This window comes from Aotus nancymaae, unplaced genomic scaffold (genome assembly GCF_030222135.1).
Source record: "Aotus nancymaae isolate 86718 unplaced genomic scaffold, 86718_ANA_hifiasm-v0.15.2.pri h1tg000022l_1, whole genome shotgun sequence".
In the NCBI taxonomy this organism is placed as follows: domain Eukaryota; kingdom Metazoa; phylum Chordata; class Mammalia; order Primates; family Aotidae; genus Aotus; species Aotus nancymaae.
The window spans coordinates 32375655-32391338 of NW_026988435.1; the positions used below are offsets into that span (position 1 = coordinate 32375655).

At 39.3% G+C, this 15684-nt stretch overlaps 1 protein-coding gene across 2 annotated transcripts in view; it reads right to left on the minus strand.

Annotated features, from left to right (window-relative positions):
* Positions 1-14679, minus strand: part of LTN1 (listerin E3 ubiquitin protein ligase 1) — a 64497-nt gene extending 49818 nt beyond the window's left edge. Inside the window, exons 1-6 of one of the 2 annotated variants that reach the window (XM_012446841.2) lie at positions 14554-14679; positions 8422-8625; positions 7482-7580; positions 6053-6283; positions 3238-3290; positions 2335-2515 (exon numbers count right to left, since the gene is read on the minus strand). In XM_012446841.2, the coding sequence (XP_012302264.1) occupies positions 2335-2515; positions 3238-3290; positions 6053-6283; positions 7482-7580; positions 8422-8625; positions 14554-14595 (810 nt within the window). In that variant the 5' untranslated portion in view covers positions 14596-14679. The remainder of the gene's footprint in view (positions 1-2334; positions 2516-3237; positions 3291-6052; positions 6284-7481; positions 7581-8421; positions 8626-14553) is intronic. The other variant, XM_012446830.2, reaches the window with a different exon arrangement.
* Positions 14680-15684: the final 1005 nt, after the last annotated feature.

The window sequence follows — 15684 nt, forward strand, 5'->3', positions numbered from 1 at the left end:
CACCATATATGTAGAAAAATGTAACAAGATCCATACTTAACAGCAAATGAAAAGGTAGATTATTGGTGAATTAAAGATTTTATATGAAAGTTAAAACTGCATATAAAACCTACAACTATAAAGCTAAAAAATTTAAAAATATCAGAATATGTTTATGATTCAAAGGTAAGAATGGCCTTCATAAGGCAGAAATCAGTGACTCTGATCACATCAAAATTAAGATTTCCTTCTGACATAAGACACATGGGAGAGATGACAGAATGGGAGCTTTTTTGCATTGCCTAAAATGACAAAAGATACTCTGTCATGAGACTAGAATTTTTTAAAAAGACAAAAAGATAATATTTAGATTACAGAAGAAACTCTTACATAAAAAGAGAGAACTCCAATAGAAAAAAAAAAAGGAAAAATTAACAAGAAGAAACACAAAAACGAATAGATTCTAAAAATGCTTGAAGAGATGCTATGAAGAGTTGCTAAAAAAAATCACCAATAAGGAAGGTAATTCCAATTAAAGAGAGATATCACCTGAATTCCTATTAGGCTGATCAAAAATTAAGCAGCAAATGCTGCATAGTGATGGCTAGAGCATAAGGTTATGCAGTATAGGAGTCATCATGTATTAATGGTTGAGTCTAGTGCAGCCATTCAGGAGAGCAATCTGGCACTATTTCAGGAAATTAGGTATGCACACCCTCTATTGACTCCGCAATTCAGATAATTTCACATGAATGAAGATATTCATTGCTGCATTACTTGTGAAGGCAAGGAGTTGGAAGCAATCAGGATCTATCACTGGAGGAATGGGCAGGTTAAATGGATAGGTACGTGCAAACTTCTGACTACAAGGCAGGCAGAAGTCATAGATCAGATGTACATATAGGAAAATGAGAGATCTTTTTTTAAAGCAATAAATAAAAATAAATGCAATAAAATATAACACAGTACCATTTATGTGAATTAAAAACTCAAGCACACACAAAAGTACATTTTTCAAAAATACAGTCAATCCTCACAAATCCCATATTTGCTAATTCACCTACTTGCTAAAATGTATTTGTAACCCCAAAATCAAAACTTGCAGCATCTTAGGCTAGGCAGGGTGGCTCACGCCTGTAATCCCAGCACTTTGGTAGGCTGAGGTGGGTGGATCACCTAAGGTCAGGAGTTTGAGACCAGCCTGGCCAACATGGTGAAACCCCATCTCTATTAAAAATACAAAAAAATCAGCCAGGTATGGTGGCAGGCACCTGTAAGCTACTTGGGAGGCTGAGGCAGGAGAATGACTTCAACCCAGGAGGTGGAGGTTGCAGTGACCTAGATTGCACCATTGTACTCCAGCCTGGGTGACAAGAGCAAAACTCCGTCTGGATTAAAAAAAAAAAAAAAAAAAAAAAAACTTGCAGTGTCTTGCAGCCATTTGTGGACACGTATAGAATGGCGAAAAATCTAAGTCACCCCCATGCACATTCCCAGCTGAGACCAAACAAGGCGACAGACACTCCCTTATTTCAACTCTCATACTGTAAACAAGTGTCCTTTTCGCAGTATTTTTTCAAATTTTTGTGCTTTTGATTGGTGATTTCATGTTTTAAATGGCCTCCAAGCAGCAGCACTGAAGTACTGTCTATTGTGTCTAAGCACAAGAATGTTGTGATGTGCATTACAAAGAAAATATGTGGTAGACACATTTTATCCAGGCATGAGTTTTAGTGCTGTTGGCCATGAATTCAATGCTAATGAATCAACAATAGCTATGAAATAAGGTGTCTTTAAGCAGAAACACACATAAAACAAGGTTATGTAATGGTTATGTCAGTTATTAACTGACAAAAATGCTGTGAATAGAGTCTCACAAGAACCTAACCCTGTATTTCCCGTAAGAGCAATCCCTCAGTATTCACTAAGTCAGTATTCAAGATGAGTTTATAGAACGTAATTACTATGAATGATGAGAATCAACTGTACAAATAAAAGGACGTATATTAAACATAGTAGACCAGTCAGCCAATGAAAGTAGAGAATGGAGAGATGGACAAAAGGGAAAAAATAAATACATTAAATGAGAAGAGCCTTGCACATACCAATTTTAAGGTGCTATGAACAAAGGAGTGTGGTAATTCATACTGATAATTCTGATTCTGAGGCCAAAACTAAATAAAAAAGTAAAATTAGAGTAACATTACAGTAAGAGAGGTAACTCAGTAAATGAATGGCCTACCACAGAGATGTGCTTGCAGAGTTCTAAATATAAACAATAAACATAAAACATAAACTAAGATTATGGGGTTAAGGAATCCGAGAAATGTCTTAAGGTAAAAAAGATTACCATACCTGAGGTACACTGTGTTTTCCATACTTCCAAAACTTATTCTGTGATAAAAGAGACTTAAATTTCTCCTCCAGAGAATGAAGCTCATTATCAGGTAAGAGGCAAAGCAATTTCTTTAATGCCAATAAGGAACAAGTTACAACCCGGTAGAATTTAGCTTCTCTTTCTTCCTCTGGAACAGTTCTCAATACAAAACAAAATAATATATTAAAAAATTTAGAACAAGCCAAACTACATATCTGGTACTTTTATTTTAAAAGTTTTTATCATTAAATATCTATCAAAGTTGCTTTATTTCTATCTTCTATTTCCCCTATGCCAACAACCCTCAAAGTATAAACATACAAAGAAATGTAATCACACTTTACTCCTAATACTAGGTGAAAGAAGATGAAAGGCCAAGGCTTGAAATAAGTGAGCAAGTATAGTGCTGTCAGTAGCATGTACAAGGGTGATCCCAGGGAATGGATATCAAGCCATCTAAGACTATTTTCTCTCAAGGACTCTTAAAACTTTAATTAGAATTTAAAAGTAAACAAGGCTGGGTACAGTGGCTCACACCTGTAATTCCAGCACTTTAGGATGCCGAGACAGGCAGATAATCTGAGGTCACGAGTTTGAGACCAGCTTGACCAACATGGTGAAACCCCATCTCTACTGAAAATACAAAAAAAATTAGCCAGGTGTGGTGGCAGGTGCCTGTAATCCCAGCTACTCGGGAGGCTGAGGCAGAATTGCTTGAACCCAGGAAGCGGAGGTTGCAACAAGCTGAGATTGCGCCACTGTACTCCAGCCTGGGCAAAGAGTTCATCTCAAAAAAAAAAAAAAGTCACATTGATATCATCTGATTACTTATGAGTGAAATAAATCCTTAACATGAGTTACAAAGAACCAATACAACTTACTGCGGGTCACTGAGTGTATCAGGTGTTTCTTTTATAAGATGATCCTGCAGCACCTACAAAGGGGGGAAAATACCAAAGCTTTTGGTTTTACTGAACTGTCAATGGTGAACAGACAAAGCCTAGTGTAGTAAAATCCATTTTTAAAAATCCCCATAAACCTCATCTTACCTGAGAGAAGAATCAAATAGCAAAACTAAAAGGTCTGAATTTTATCAATTTTTCTTTTCCTATCAATCCCCAATGTTAGCTAATGTTAGAATAAGAAGGATAGACACGTCTTCTCTATGCGCCTATAAATACTGACCACTTGTTCCTCCATTTCTCTTGCACACAGCAATGAAATGAATTTGTGAATCTGAGAGAGAAATTGGGCTCTGCTTTCCCCTCTTTTTGCAAGCCTGCTTGCCTACAAAGAACACCACACGTTGTGCTCTGCTCCATCACAGAGGAAGGTATGAGGTTTCCAAACGTGGGGAAGTCTGTTTCCTTCCGGGGTGTAGTGCAAGAGAGTCCATCCATTGTTCCAGTAACTACTTTATCAGCAATGAAAATAACATTTATTGAGCTTTTATGTGTGCCAGGTATTGCTTTGAACACATTTTAGGCATTAACTAAGTTAATCCTCACAACAACTCCATGAAGTGCAAGATAATTCCTGCTTTATAGATTACAAAATGAAGGCACAGAAACTTGCCCAGGGTCACACACCTAGTTGATAACTGATGGCAGAGTGGGACTAGAACTAATGGTGTGACCCAGGGCACATGTCTTATAGACAGTATGATATACTATCTATAATGTTGACATTTTGATTTTTATTTGCCTACCTCCTCTCTAATACATGGGTTTGGAATTTGAGACAGTTCAATGCCAATAGCTGTAATGAACTGTGGCATAGCCAACTAAAGGGAAAATAAAATGGAAGAATGAACATATGGATAACAGAACCCATATGTTCATTCTGTTATCCATCCATGACAAAGCCAAGAACAAATTTTTTTTAAAAGCCTATGAAGAGCCAAATTAGTTGTCTCAAAATCCATTTCCTAAAGCTCTTAGTGTCCAAACTCATGATACTTCACTCTCATAACATTTATCACTTGGCATTTTAAATCAATCAAAAATTCTCAAGTTACAGATGAGATAGAGAACTCCATTTGAGCATATGATTAAAGCTACAAACCTTCTCCCTAGAAAAACAAGCTTGGTACACCTGAGAAATGAAGAATGGAAGAACCTAAATGGGGAACTAGAATCAAGTAATGTGATGGGAAGTATTGGGTGAAGAGATTAGACAGGTAAGCAGGGACCAGATCATGCAGAAATTTGAACTTACAGCGTAATATAAGACAAGAAATTTCTTATATTACACTGTAAGTTCAAATTTCTTATAAGAAATTTGCCTTATATTACACTATAAGACAAATGTATGTCAAGACAAGAAATCTGAATTTATAGTGTAATGGAGAGCCACAGGAAGGACAGCTAATTGAAAGGAGAAAGGAAAGCAGGGAGAGAGGGTCAGACAGAAATGTTTAAGTAGGGTTATATGCAGGGTGTTGTGGAAACATAGGAGTACTAAATAAGGGAATAAATGCAAGCATCGATTTTTTTTTTTTTAATTATCAAGTCCCCCCCCACTCCTACTTCATCTACTTTTATTTCTCCATATAATTCTAACAACTCTGTTGTCTCGTTTTTCAAGTCCATATATTGAGAATAGCAAATAAAGGGGGAAGAAATAAGACACACTGAAAGCCACAAACAGATATGGCTGATAACTTTTTATGAAAAAGTTACGGCAAAAGTGTTGGCCCAGTGTGGAGAAACTTTATCTGATAATGGGAGTATAAATTTGTTTGGCCTTCTGAAGGGTCATTTATCATTTTTTATAAAAATTTTTAATGTTCTTACCCTTTGGCCCAACAAATGCTTACTACAAGTTCTAGTATGTATCACTCCCACAAGGGTATGAAGAGTTCTACTCAAGAATGTTTACTGAAGTAGCATTTGTTATAATAAAAAATTGGAAAAAAAAATCCAAATGTATATTAATATAAAAAGAGTTGGGGCCGGGCGCGGTGGCTCAAGCCTGTAATCCCAGCACTTTGGGAGGCCGAGGCGGGTGGATCACGAGGTCGAGAGATCGAGACCATCCTGGTCAACATTGTGAAACCCCGTCTCTATTAATACAAAAAAAATTAGCTGGGCACGGTGGCGCATGCCTGTAATCCCAGCTACTCAGGAGGCTGAGGCAGGAGAATTGCCTGAACCCAGGAGACGGAGGTTGCGGTGAGCCGAGATCGCGCCATTGCACTCCAGCCTGGGTAACAAGAGCGAGACCCCGTCTCAAAAAAAAAAAAAAAAAAAAAAAAAAAAAAAAAGAGTTAAACTATAGTACATTCATGTAAAGTTACAAAAGAAAGCCAATAAAAAGACACTAAGGTAGATCTGTATATATGTATTGAAATGGAAATATGAGAGAAAATAATTTAGATTTATTCTTAGATATATTCTTTGTTTAGATTACACATTATAAAACATATCTACTTTTTAAAAATATAATAAAGACTTCAAAATTAAAATGAAAAATGGAAATACTGCAGAAAGATCTAATCCAAAATGTTAATTTGTTACAGATCCAAATTAGTCAACTTTACTAAACAGAATCTTGAAAAGGCAATCTTCAGTTGGAAATATTATACTTACTCATTCCCCTGCAATCCCAAGTAAAAGAGCTGTCATTATGGTATGCTTATAACTCTGAAACACTTCCAAAAAAAAAAAAAAGATTCAGAATGATTCCAGAACTTACACTTGTAATTTCATCTTTACAAAATGCTATGGCTTCAGGTTGCTTGCTTGGAGGAAAAGCCGCTTCAAATGCATCTTTTGCTGCAAACGCAGCTGGTGTGTAAGTATCACACTGAGCCATTAGCCAATATCCCATTAAACTTTTTAAGTAGGGAGCCAACTGTTTCTTTACTTTAAGGATAAGTTTTTCAAAAGCTTGCTGTGTGGCTTCTCGGACCCGACGGTCATGATCCTATTAAAAATATAAATGTGATTTAAAATAGCTCTAGTCCATAAAGACAATCACAGATATTTCCAAATATGCTATAATGACCGATTACCAAGAATTCACCTATGTATTGAGCTAAACTGAAATCAATTTTTTAAATCAATAATTTGGAGGTTTTTTAATCAGAAATTATGTAAAATAATTAATTTTTCTTTCTCCCCTTTTCCCAATGAGATAGGATTATATTCAAAACAGATTCAAAGTTGAGCCTTGAGGCTGAGCACGGTGGCTCACACCTATAATCCCAGCACTTTGGGAGGCCGAAGTGGGCAGATCATTTGCAGACAGGAGTTCGAGACCAACCTGGCCAACATGGTGAAACCCCGTCTCTAATAAAAAAATACAAAAAATTAGCGAGGCATGGTGGCACACACCTGTAATCCCAGCTACTCAGGAGGCTGAGGCAGGAGAATCACTTGAACCCCGGAGACAGAGGTTATAGTGAGCAGAGACTGCGCCACTACACTCCAGCCTGGGCGGCAGAGTGAGACTCCATCTCAATTTAAAAAAAAAAAGCTGGGCCTTGAATAATTAAGCAACTCACTCTCATTCTTCTGCAGCAAATTTATAGGGAATAAAATAATTGTCAAAATTTATTAAAACTGGAAAGCACCTGGGTAATTCTCTGGTAACAACCTAATTTCTGAAAACAGACTTCCTCAATGTTCTTCATAACCCAACACAATCCAGTAATTTTCTTTTTTTTAAAGACGTTGTCTCTCTCTGTCATCCAGGCGGGAGCGCACTAATGGATCTTGACTCACTGCAACCTCCACCTCCTGGGTTCAAGGGATTCTCTTGCCTCAGCCTCTCAAGTAGCTGGGATTACAGACATCCGCCACCATGCCTGGCTAATTTTTGTATTTTTAGCAGAGACAGGGTTTCACCATGTTAGCCAGGCTGGTCTCAAACTCCTGACCTAAAGTGATCTGCCCAACTCAGCCTCCCACAGTGCTGGGATTATAGGCGTGAGCCACCGTACCAGACCCCAATCTTTTTTATTTCCACACTCTTCTCAAGCGTTAACAATTCAATCTGTATAACAAGGCTGACCTAACATTTAATAACCCTCACCAAAAATCAACCTTACAAATTTGAGAGTCTCCATGACTCCAACCAAAAACATACAACAGAAATAAACTAGCAAAGTTTGAATACTTACAAGTGAAATTTTGCAAAAAATTCTTGGCCAATATGGAAGAACTCCTTTCACAGTTTCTGTGTCTCTCTCTGTACACATGGCTCCAAATTCCTGCATAGCCTAAAATTAAGTTATTAACATCATTAAGGATTAACAACTATAATACTGGCTATTATTACTCTGTTCTGGAAGCTTTCTCTATTTTATGTAGCAGGAGAATACACTATTTCTGTTTACGCCATATGAGACTAGTCTGAAGAGCTCCTTCACAGGCTACGATGGGAGAAACGCTACAGTTGTTTTTTAAAAAATAAAACATCTACAAACAAAAAAACCTCAATTTAAAGTTACATGGTCAAAGTTACATTTCCTAATGGGAAAAACTGTACAGCCAAAATTCCAAAGCAGTTCAAAAAAGTTTAGTGTAACAAACTAATTTACAATTTAGAAAATAAATATCAACTAAGTTTAAGACTGTGTATCAGAAAAAAGTACAATTGTAGGCCGGGCACGGTGGCTCACACCTGTAATCCCAGCACTTTGGGAGGCCAAGGCAGGCGGATTAGATCGAGACCATCCTGGCCAACATGGTGAAACCCCGTCTCTACTAAAAAAAATATATATATATATACAAAAATTAGCTGGGCGTGGTGGTGCGCGCCTGTAGTCCCATGTAGTCCCAGCTACTCAGGAGGCTGAGGCAGGAGAATTGCTTGAACCCAGGAGGTGGAGGTTGCAGTGAACTGAGATTGCGCCACTGCACTCCAGCCTGGTGCCTGGCAACAAAGCAAGACTCTGTCTCAAAAAAAAAAAAAAAGAAAGAAAGAAAGAAGAAAGTATAATTGTAAAAGAACTTAGCAATAAATTATTGTTCATTTTTCTTTACATAAGATATGCTAATGACATTTCCTTTTAACAAAGGGATTTTCTTGAAAATTTTTATGAAAACAAGAAAACTTGCTTTTAATTTTGTGGTGACATCTTTCTTTGAAAGTTTCCGCAGCACCATTCGGAAATCAGAATCTACAAGACTGTCAATTTCTTCAGCTCCTTGAATAGCAGGAACGTAACCCAGGTCACTGTGAGATGTTCCAAAACCAATAAATCCAGGCACTGTTCCCTGTTCTTTGGCAAGGAGTTCTGCAGCTCGGCCACTGTTTGAAGGCTGATAAGAAAATTATGGAGAAAAAGAAGTGAGAGTCCAGGAAGGGTTCAAAACTTTACTTTATAATTCCTTGGCTATTCCCATGGTCAGAATGAGCTTTTACTCTACTATTTTCTTTTTTCCTAGCCTAAAATTTCATCCATTGCAAAGTTCCCCAAAGACTAATGGTTTTGTCACCAAGAATCCATCAATACTGATTCTAGGAATTATTCCATTTCCTAAATATTAGAATGTTTTGTAAACCATGGATACAATCCATTATTGGCTCATAATATCAATATAATGGACCATGACAGAATTTTAAAGAAATTGATAATTTTTTCAATCACAATGTATCACATGTGGTAAAATTTCCATAAATGCTGTTTTATGAATTTTATTTCCGACTTTCATATAAATAGTATGTATACACTCTTGTATACTGTGTAATGATGTAAAATTAACTCATAAATAGAACCCATCTTTTCATTCATTCATAAATTGAACAAGTATTTATTAAGCAATCACAATGGCCCAGATCTAATGATAGCTGCTGCTAGACTGAGAGTTCCTTGAGGGTGGATACACTCATTTCCACATACTCAAAGCTTAGCCTAACCTCCTTGGGCTAAAATTACATTATTATGGCCATAAAAATCAATACAGTGGTCAATCTATAAGACAGACTCCTTTGTTTTGAATCATACTCAGGGATTTGTTTGACTGATACACAATATAGCAGTCTTCAACTAAAAGTTAGGAGGTTGATACAAAGAAATATTTGAACTGCTGAAAGAAATTAACTTATTGTCATCGAAAGAGAAAATGTTTCAGACATCACAATCCATTTAAACTCATCTATTTCTTGTTTCTCTAGAAGGATGTTTGCCAACAGTTATCCAAATGTGTGATTCAAATTGCTCATACCAGCGGAGCAGGGTGGCTCATGCCTGTAATCCCAACACTTTGAGAGACCAAGGCGGGTAGATCACTTGAGCCCTAGAGTTCAAGACCAGCCTGGGCAACATGGCAAAACCCCACCTCTACAAAAAAAACACAAAAATTAGCCAGGTATGGTGGTGGGCACCTGTAATCCCAGCTACTCAGGAGGCTGAGGTACGAGAATCACTTGAACCTAGGAGGCTGAGGTTGCAGTGAGCCAAGATCGTGCCACTGCACTCCCCCCGGGGCAACAGAGTGAGACTCTGTCTCAAAAAAAAAAAAAAAATTGCTAATACCTAGCAAAAGTGTGTTTGGAAAATTCATTTGACAAGGAATAATCTGGCCTACTTTCTATATTGAATTAAGTGACTAGAAAAGAAAATGATGGCCTGCATTACATTTTTTTCTTCATTCTGTAGCATTTAAAACTAAGTGAAAGCAAGTCTATTAAGAAAATAGGTCAGGCACAGTGGTTAATGCCTGTAATCCCAGCACTTTGGGAGGCCAAGGAGAGTAGATCACCCAAAGTCAGAAGTTCGAGACCACTTTGGCTAACATGGTAAAATCCCATCTCTACTAAAAATACAAAAATCAGCCAGGCTTGGTGGAGCATGCCTTTAATCCCAGCTACTTGGGAGGCTGAGGCAGAAGAACTGCTTGAACCCAGGAGGCGGAGGTTGCAGTGTGTCGAGATCGTGCCATTGCACTCCAGCCTGGGCAAAAAGACTAAAACTCCATTTCAAAAACAAAAAGAGAAAAGAATAAAAGAATGGCTACTCCATAGGCAAAGCAGTGGTTCTCTATTTTTTAAGTTTACTGAAATGAATTAATATTGGTAATTCAATTCACCTTTCTCAATACTGGTACATGAATAAAGAGCTAAAAAGGAAGCAGTTAGTGAATCATAATTCTAAAAACTAAATATGATGACTTTAGGATATCATGAAAACAACCCAAGTTACTTTTAAATGCACTAATTATCTTTCTTTCAACGTCTACTTTGAATTTAAAATAGTTATTCTTATGACCTTTGTATATTAAGTGCTATACCCATAGTTTAATAAAAATTAAGAAACAATTCTATTTATGACCTTTATTTATTTATTTTTTTTTTTGAGACCGAGTTTCACTCTTGTTACCCAGGCTGGAGTGCAATGGCGCGATCTCGGCTCACCGCAACCTCTGCCTCCTGGGTTCAGGCAATTCTCCTGCCTCAGCCTCCTGAGTAGCTGGGATTACAGGCATGCACCACCGTGCCCAGCTAATTTTTTGTATTTTTAGTACAGATGGGGTTTCACCATGTTGACCAGGATGGTCTCGATCTCTTGACCTCGTGATCCACCCGCCTTAGCCTCCCAAAGTGCTGGGATTACAGGCGTAAGCCACCACGCCCGGCCCTATTTTTTCTTATACTATGAATACTTCTGTCTACATTCTTTCGGGCCTAGCTTCTAGAGGTATTTGAGGTGGCAATCCTGAGTCTACAGTTTACAGACCAAACCAAGGAAGACTTACAAGATCTTTTACCATCTAAACTCAACTTTTCCCAGTCTTACCTCCTGCCACTCTTTCCTTCCCTTGCCCCACCTCCTTCTCTAATTATGCTGCCATCATTCCTGCTCTAGTACCAAACTGAATTCAACGTTCTCTGAGGCAGGGCATGGTGGCTCATGTCTGTAATCCTAGCATTTTGGAAGGCTGAGATGGGCAGATCACTTCAGGCCAGGAGTTTGAGACCAGCCTGGCCAACACGGCAAAATCCCATCTCTACTAAAAATACAAAAAATTAGCTGGGTGTAGTGGTGCACGCCTGTAATCCCAGCTACGCAAGAGGCTGAGGCAAGAGAATTGCTTGAACCAGGGAAGTGGCGGTTGCAGTGAGCCGAGACACTGTCTCAAAAAAAAAAAAAAGTTATCTATGTGATGCCCTTTCACAATTTGATCTTTATATACTCTTTTCTTTCTATCTGAAAATGCTTCCTTTTTTTTCACTTCCTGACAAACTCCCACTCATCCTTCAAACTCATATTTGCAACACTTGCCTTTCCTCATTCTTTTTTATTCTCCCATATTCTTTCTTCTAATACCTGCATCATAATGCTTTAATATAATATTTGCTTACATATGTGTCTGTATCATCAAACTAACAGTTCAAGAACAGCAGACATCTGTCTATTATCTCTGAATATCTGACATCCAGTATCAAAGTCTTCCATTGAAGACTTTGCCACATTAAAGTTAAAATCCCAACTCCACAACTTCCTGGCTACACGAGCTCATGCAAGCTAATTTCTCTAAACCTCAGTTTCATCACATTTAAAATGATATCTGAGTAATTAATTCATTACTTGGGTTGTTTTCATGATTAAACATAAGTTTTCAAATCACCATAGTAATAACTGATTCCAGCAAGAATCAAAGGGTACTCAAAACATTAGGTGAAAGTTTGTGGAAGGATAGGACATTCAGTTTCAAACTAACATATTATTTGTCACTGACAAATGGAAAAAGATAACTTTATAATGGACAACACCTTAACCAAGTGGTTAAACAAATACCACCAATAAGGGGACAAACAGGTGCAAAGTGCCCCTGGTATGATGCACAGAGAAAGATTTATCATCTATGAAAGATTCCTTCTAAAAATTGTTTAGCCTGAATCTAATCATAAGGAAACAACTAGATCAATATGAATTAATTAAACAAATGACCCAGACTCTTCCAAATTTTGTTTAAAAATACACTCCTCTCCCTGCTTAAACAGCACTGAGAAACTCTGGATCAAAGAAAGCCAAATGGTAGCTAAATGGAATGAGTGATCCTTGACTGGATCTCAAATGTTAAAATCATTTATCTTTAAAAAAGAAAAGAAAAGCCCCAGACTGGGCAACATGGCAAAATTGTCTCTATAAAAAAAATATAAAAATTAGCTGGCTGTGATGGCCTGTGCCTGTAGTCCCAGTTACTGGAAAGGCTGAGGTGAGAGAGGATCACTTGAACCCGAGAGGCGGAAGTTTGCAGTGAGCCGAGATCACGCCCCAGCATTCCAGCCTGGGTAACAGACAGAGACCCTGTCCCGAAAAAAATACATATATTAGCCAGGAGTCCTAGCTACTGAGGAGGCTGAGGTGGAAGGACCACTTCTTGAGCCCAAGAAATCAACACTGCAATGGGCATGATCATAGCACTGCACTCCAGGCTGGGAGACAGAGTGAACCTGTCTAACAAAACAAAACAAAAAAAAAAAAAGTCTGTAGAGAACATTATTGGGATAACTACGTAAGTCTAAATACAAGGCTGTATACTGGATTACAGTATTACACAAAAGTCAGAGTTTCTGCATACTATACTCATTACTGTAATTGCTACAGGCTAGAAGAATGGCATTGTCTTTAGAAGATACGGGGCCGGGCGCGGTGGCTCAAGCCTGTAATCCCAGCACTTTGGGAGGCCGAGGCGGGTGGATCACGAGGTCAAGAGATCGAGACCATCCTGGTCAACATGGTGAAACCCCGTCTCTACTAATACAAAAAAAAAATTAGCTGGGCATGGTGGCGCGTGCCTGTAATCCCAGCTACTCAGGAGGCTGAGGCAGGAGAATTGCCTGAACCCAGGAGGCGGAGGTTGCGGTGAGCCGAGATCGCGCCATTGCACTCCAGCCTGGGTAACAAGAGCGAAACTCCGTCTCGAAAAAAAAAAAAAAAAAAAAAAGAAGATACGTGCTGATGTATTTAGAGGTTAAGAGTCCCGACTTCTGCAACTAACTCTCATACAGTTCAGCAAAATACATAAAGTAAGAGAAAGAAAGCAAATGCAACCAAGTATTAACAATTGGTGAATCTAGGTAAAGAGCATATGGGATGTCACTCTAATATTCTTGCAACTTTTCCTCATAAGAACTTTTCAAATATAAAACATTGAGAAAAATTTGTAAAATAAAAAACATTAAATGAGGATGCAAGTGATTAGCACAGTAACACAATAGGTTGCTAGAATTGCTAATACTGTTATCCTCCAAAACAGATTAAGTGACTGATTTGAGAAAATGTGACATTGAAATCACTAGAATTAACTATATCAGAAACAGGAAAAAAGTATTCTTATAAAATTGGACTGTACTATAACAAATCTAACGACATAAAAAAATACCATTATAACACCGCTCATTGCAGTTTTACACGAATCCACTTTAAGGTCTTCTTTAAACAAGTACTTAGTGAGCGCCTATTAGGTGCTAGTCTCTGTTTTATTCGAGGATAAAAACATTTGCTTTCAAAATACTTACATCCTAGTGAAACAAGACACTAAATGCCATATTATGTTAAAAGTCATAAATACAGCGGAGTAAAATAAAGCAGGAAGAACAGGGAGTGGGGAAGGGCTACAAGAGGGTGATCATGGGAAAGTTCGGAGCCACCTAACTGAAGAGCGTTGGGAGCGGGCCAGGTTAAGGTCAAGGCACGGTGAAGAGATGAGTACGGCTGAAGTAAGCCAAGAGGAGGGAGTTGAAGATGCGGCTTCAGATGGAAAGGGGTAACAGGCAGACCAGAAACCAAATATACCATCCTAAGAGCTCTGGCTTAGGAGCAGTCCCTGTAGGTAGCAAAGTAGAAGCACGATCAGCGGTAACCTCCACAGTGGGTTCACTTTAACATCCTCCAAAATCTCCTCCTTCCTAGCGCCGCCCTCCCCCAACTAAATTGCTACCTCTGCCAGATAACCTTCCACTGAAACTGACACAGAATCATTTCTTCATGAATATTGTGGGTGTGTGCTTGGATGGGGACAGGTCTGGCATGGAACATCTCTTCTCTCACAATTCCCCAGTCTGCTCAGAGATAACCCAAACCGCCGTCAGGGACTCACACACAACGCAGAGGTCACACTCGACACTCAAACACACGCCTCCCCACAGCCGCGCTCCACACACCCTCCAGCCACGCACTGGGCAGTACCAGCCGCCTCGAAGCTAGGCTCCCTGGTCGGCCGAGCCACCCCCCAACTCACCCTCAGGTTCCCTTTAGTTCGCTGCTTGTTCTTCCCGCCCATGGTCGCGGTTGCAGCTGTATTCTGAGCCCTCAAACCCAGATTGACACGTCCTGGCGACAACTTCCGGCCTCTGGTGCCGGAAGAGGACTACCTGTAATAACTTCCCCCGGACCCCATTTTCCGCCACCCGCCCCGTTCTCCTGCTGCCCCACTTCCGCTCCCGCCTCCCGCCTCCCGCTGTGTCACTGACCATCCGCCGCCTTAGACGTTACAGTTAAAGCCACGCCCATCTGAGTGACGTCATTCCTGGCCAATAGGAAGCCAAGCATTGGATCCGTGGCGCCAAATCCTATCTTCAGCGCTTTCAGAAGCAATATTTGTTCCTTGCTTAGCGGGTAAGAAACTGCCATGAATCACAAGAGGGGCAGTTTCACATGAGGGTAGCAATAGGATGTTACGGTAGAGGCTGTGGGAGAATGGGAATGGGTTAGACTTCCAAAGGGATGCAATCATCAGTATCACCTGGGCGTTTGTTAGAATGGCCAATTCGGGCCCCTCGGAACTCCTGAATCAGATCCTGCATTTTGACAGTATTCCCAAGTCTTCTTAAAATGTGATTACTGAGGCAATATTCTCTCTAAATCTCGCCCCCCGTCCCCTTTTATCCATATTGAAAGTGTTATGTGCAGTTTAGAAAAGGAGTTCAACGGCCGGGCGTGGTGGCTCACGCCTGTAATCCAAGCACTTTGGAGGCCAAGGTGGGTAGATCGCCTGAGGTCGGGAGTTCAAGACCAGCCTGACCAACATGGTGAAACCCTGTCTTTATTTAAAAAAAAAAAAAAGAAAGAAAGAAAAAAGAAAAGGAGTTTAACGTGGGAGTCTCTACTAAAATTTGAAGTGTACAAATCCTGTAACTTAGTGATTTTGCGACTCAGAATCACACTAGAGAAACAAGTAAATGTGTAGTGGTTATTGTTTCTCGTTCACACAGTCACCCTTTTTATACTCAACTCCATGTCACTGGGGCGCCCCTGCTAGATTCCACCAACAGGGCAACAAAGGCAAGAGGAAGAAGGGACTTGCTCCATTCTGTGAGCATCATCCCAGCAGCAGCTGCCTTTTACCGTGGCAGGAGCAATTGCTTTAGCC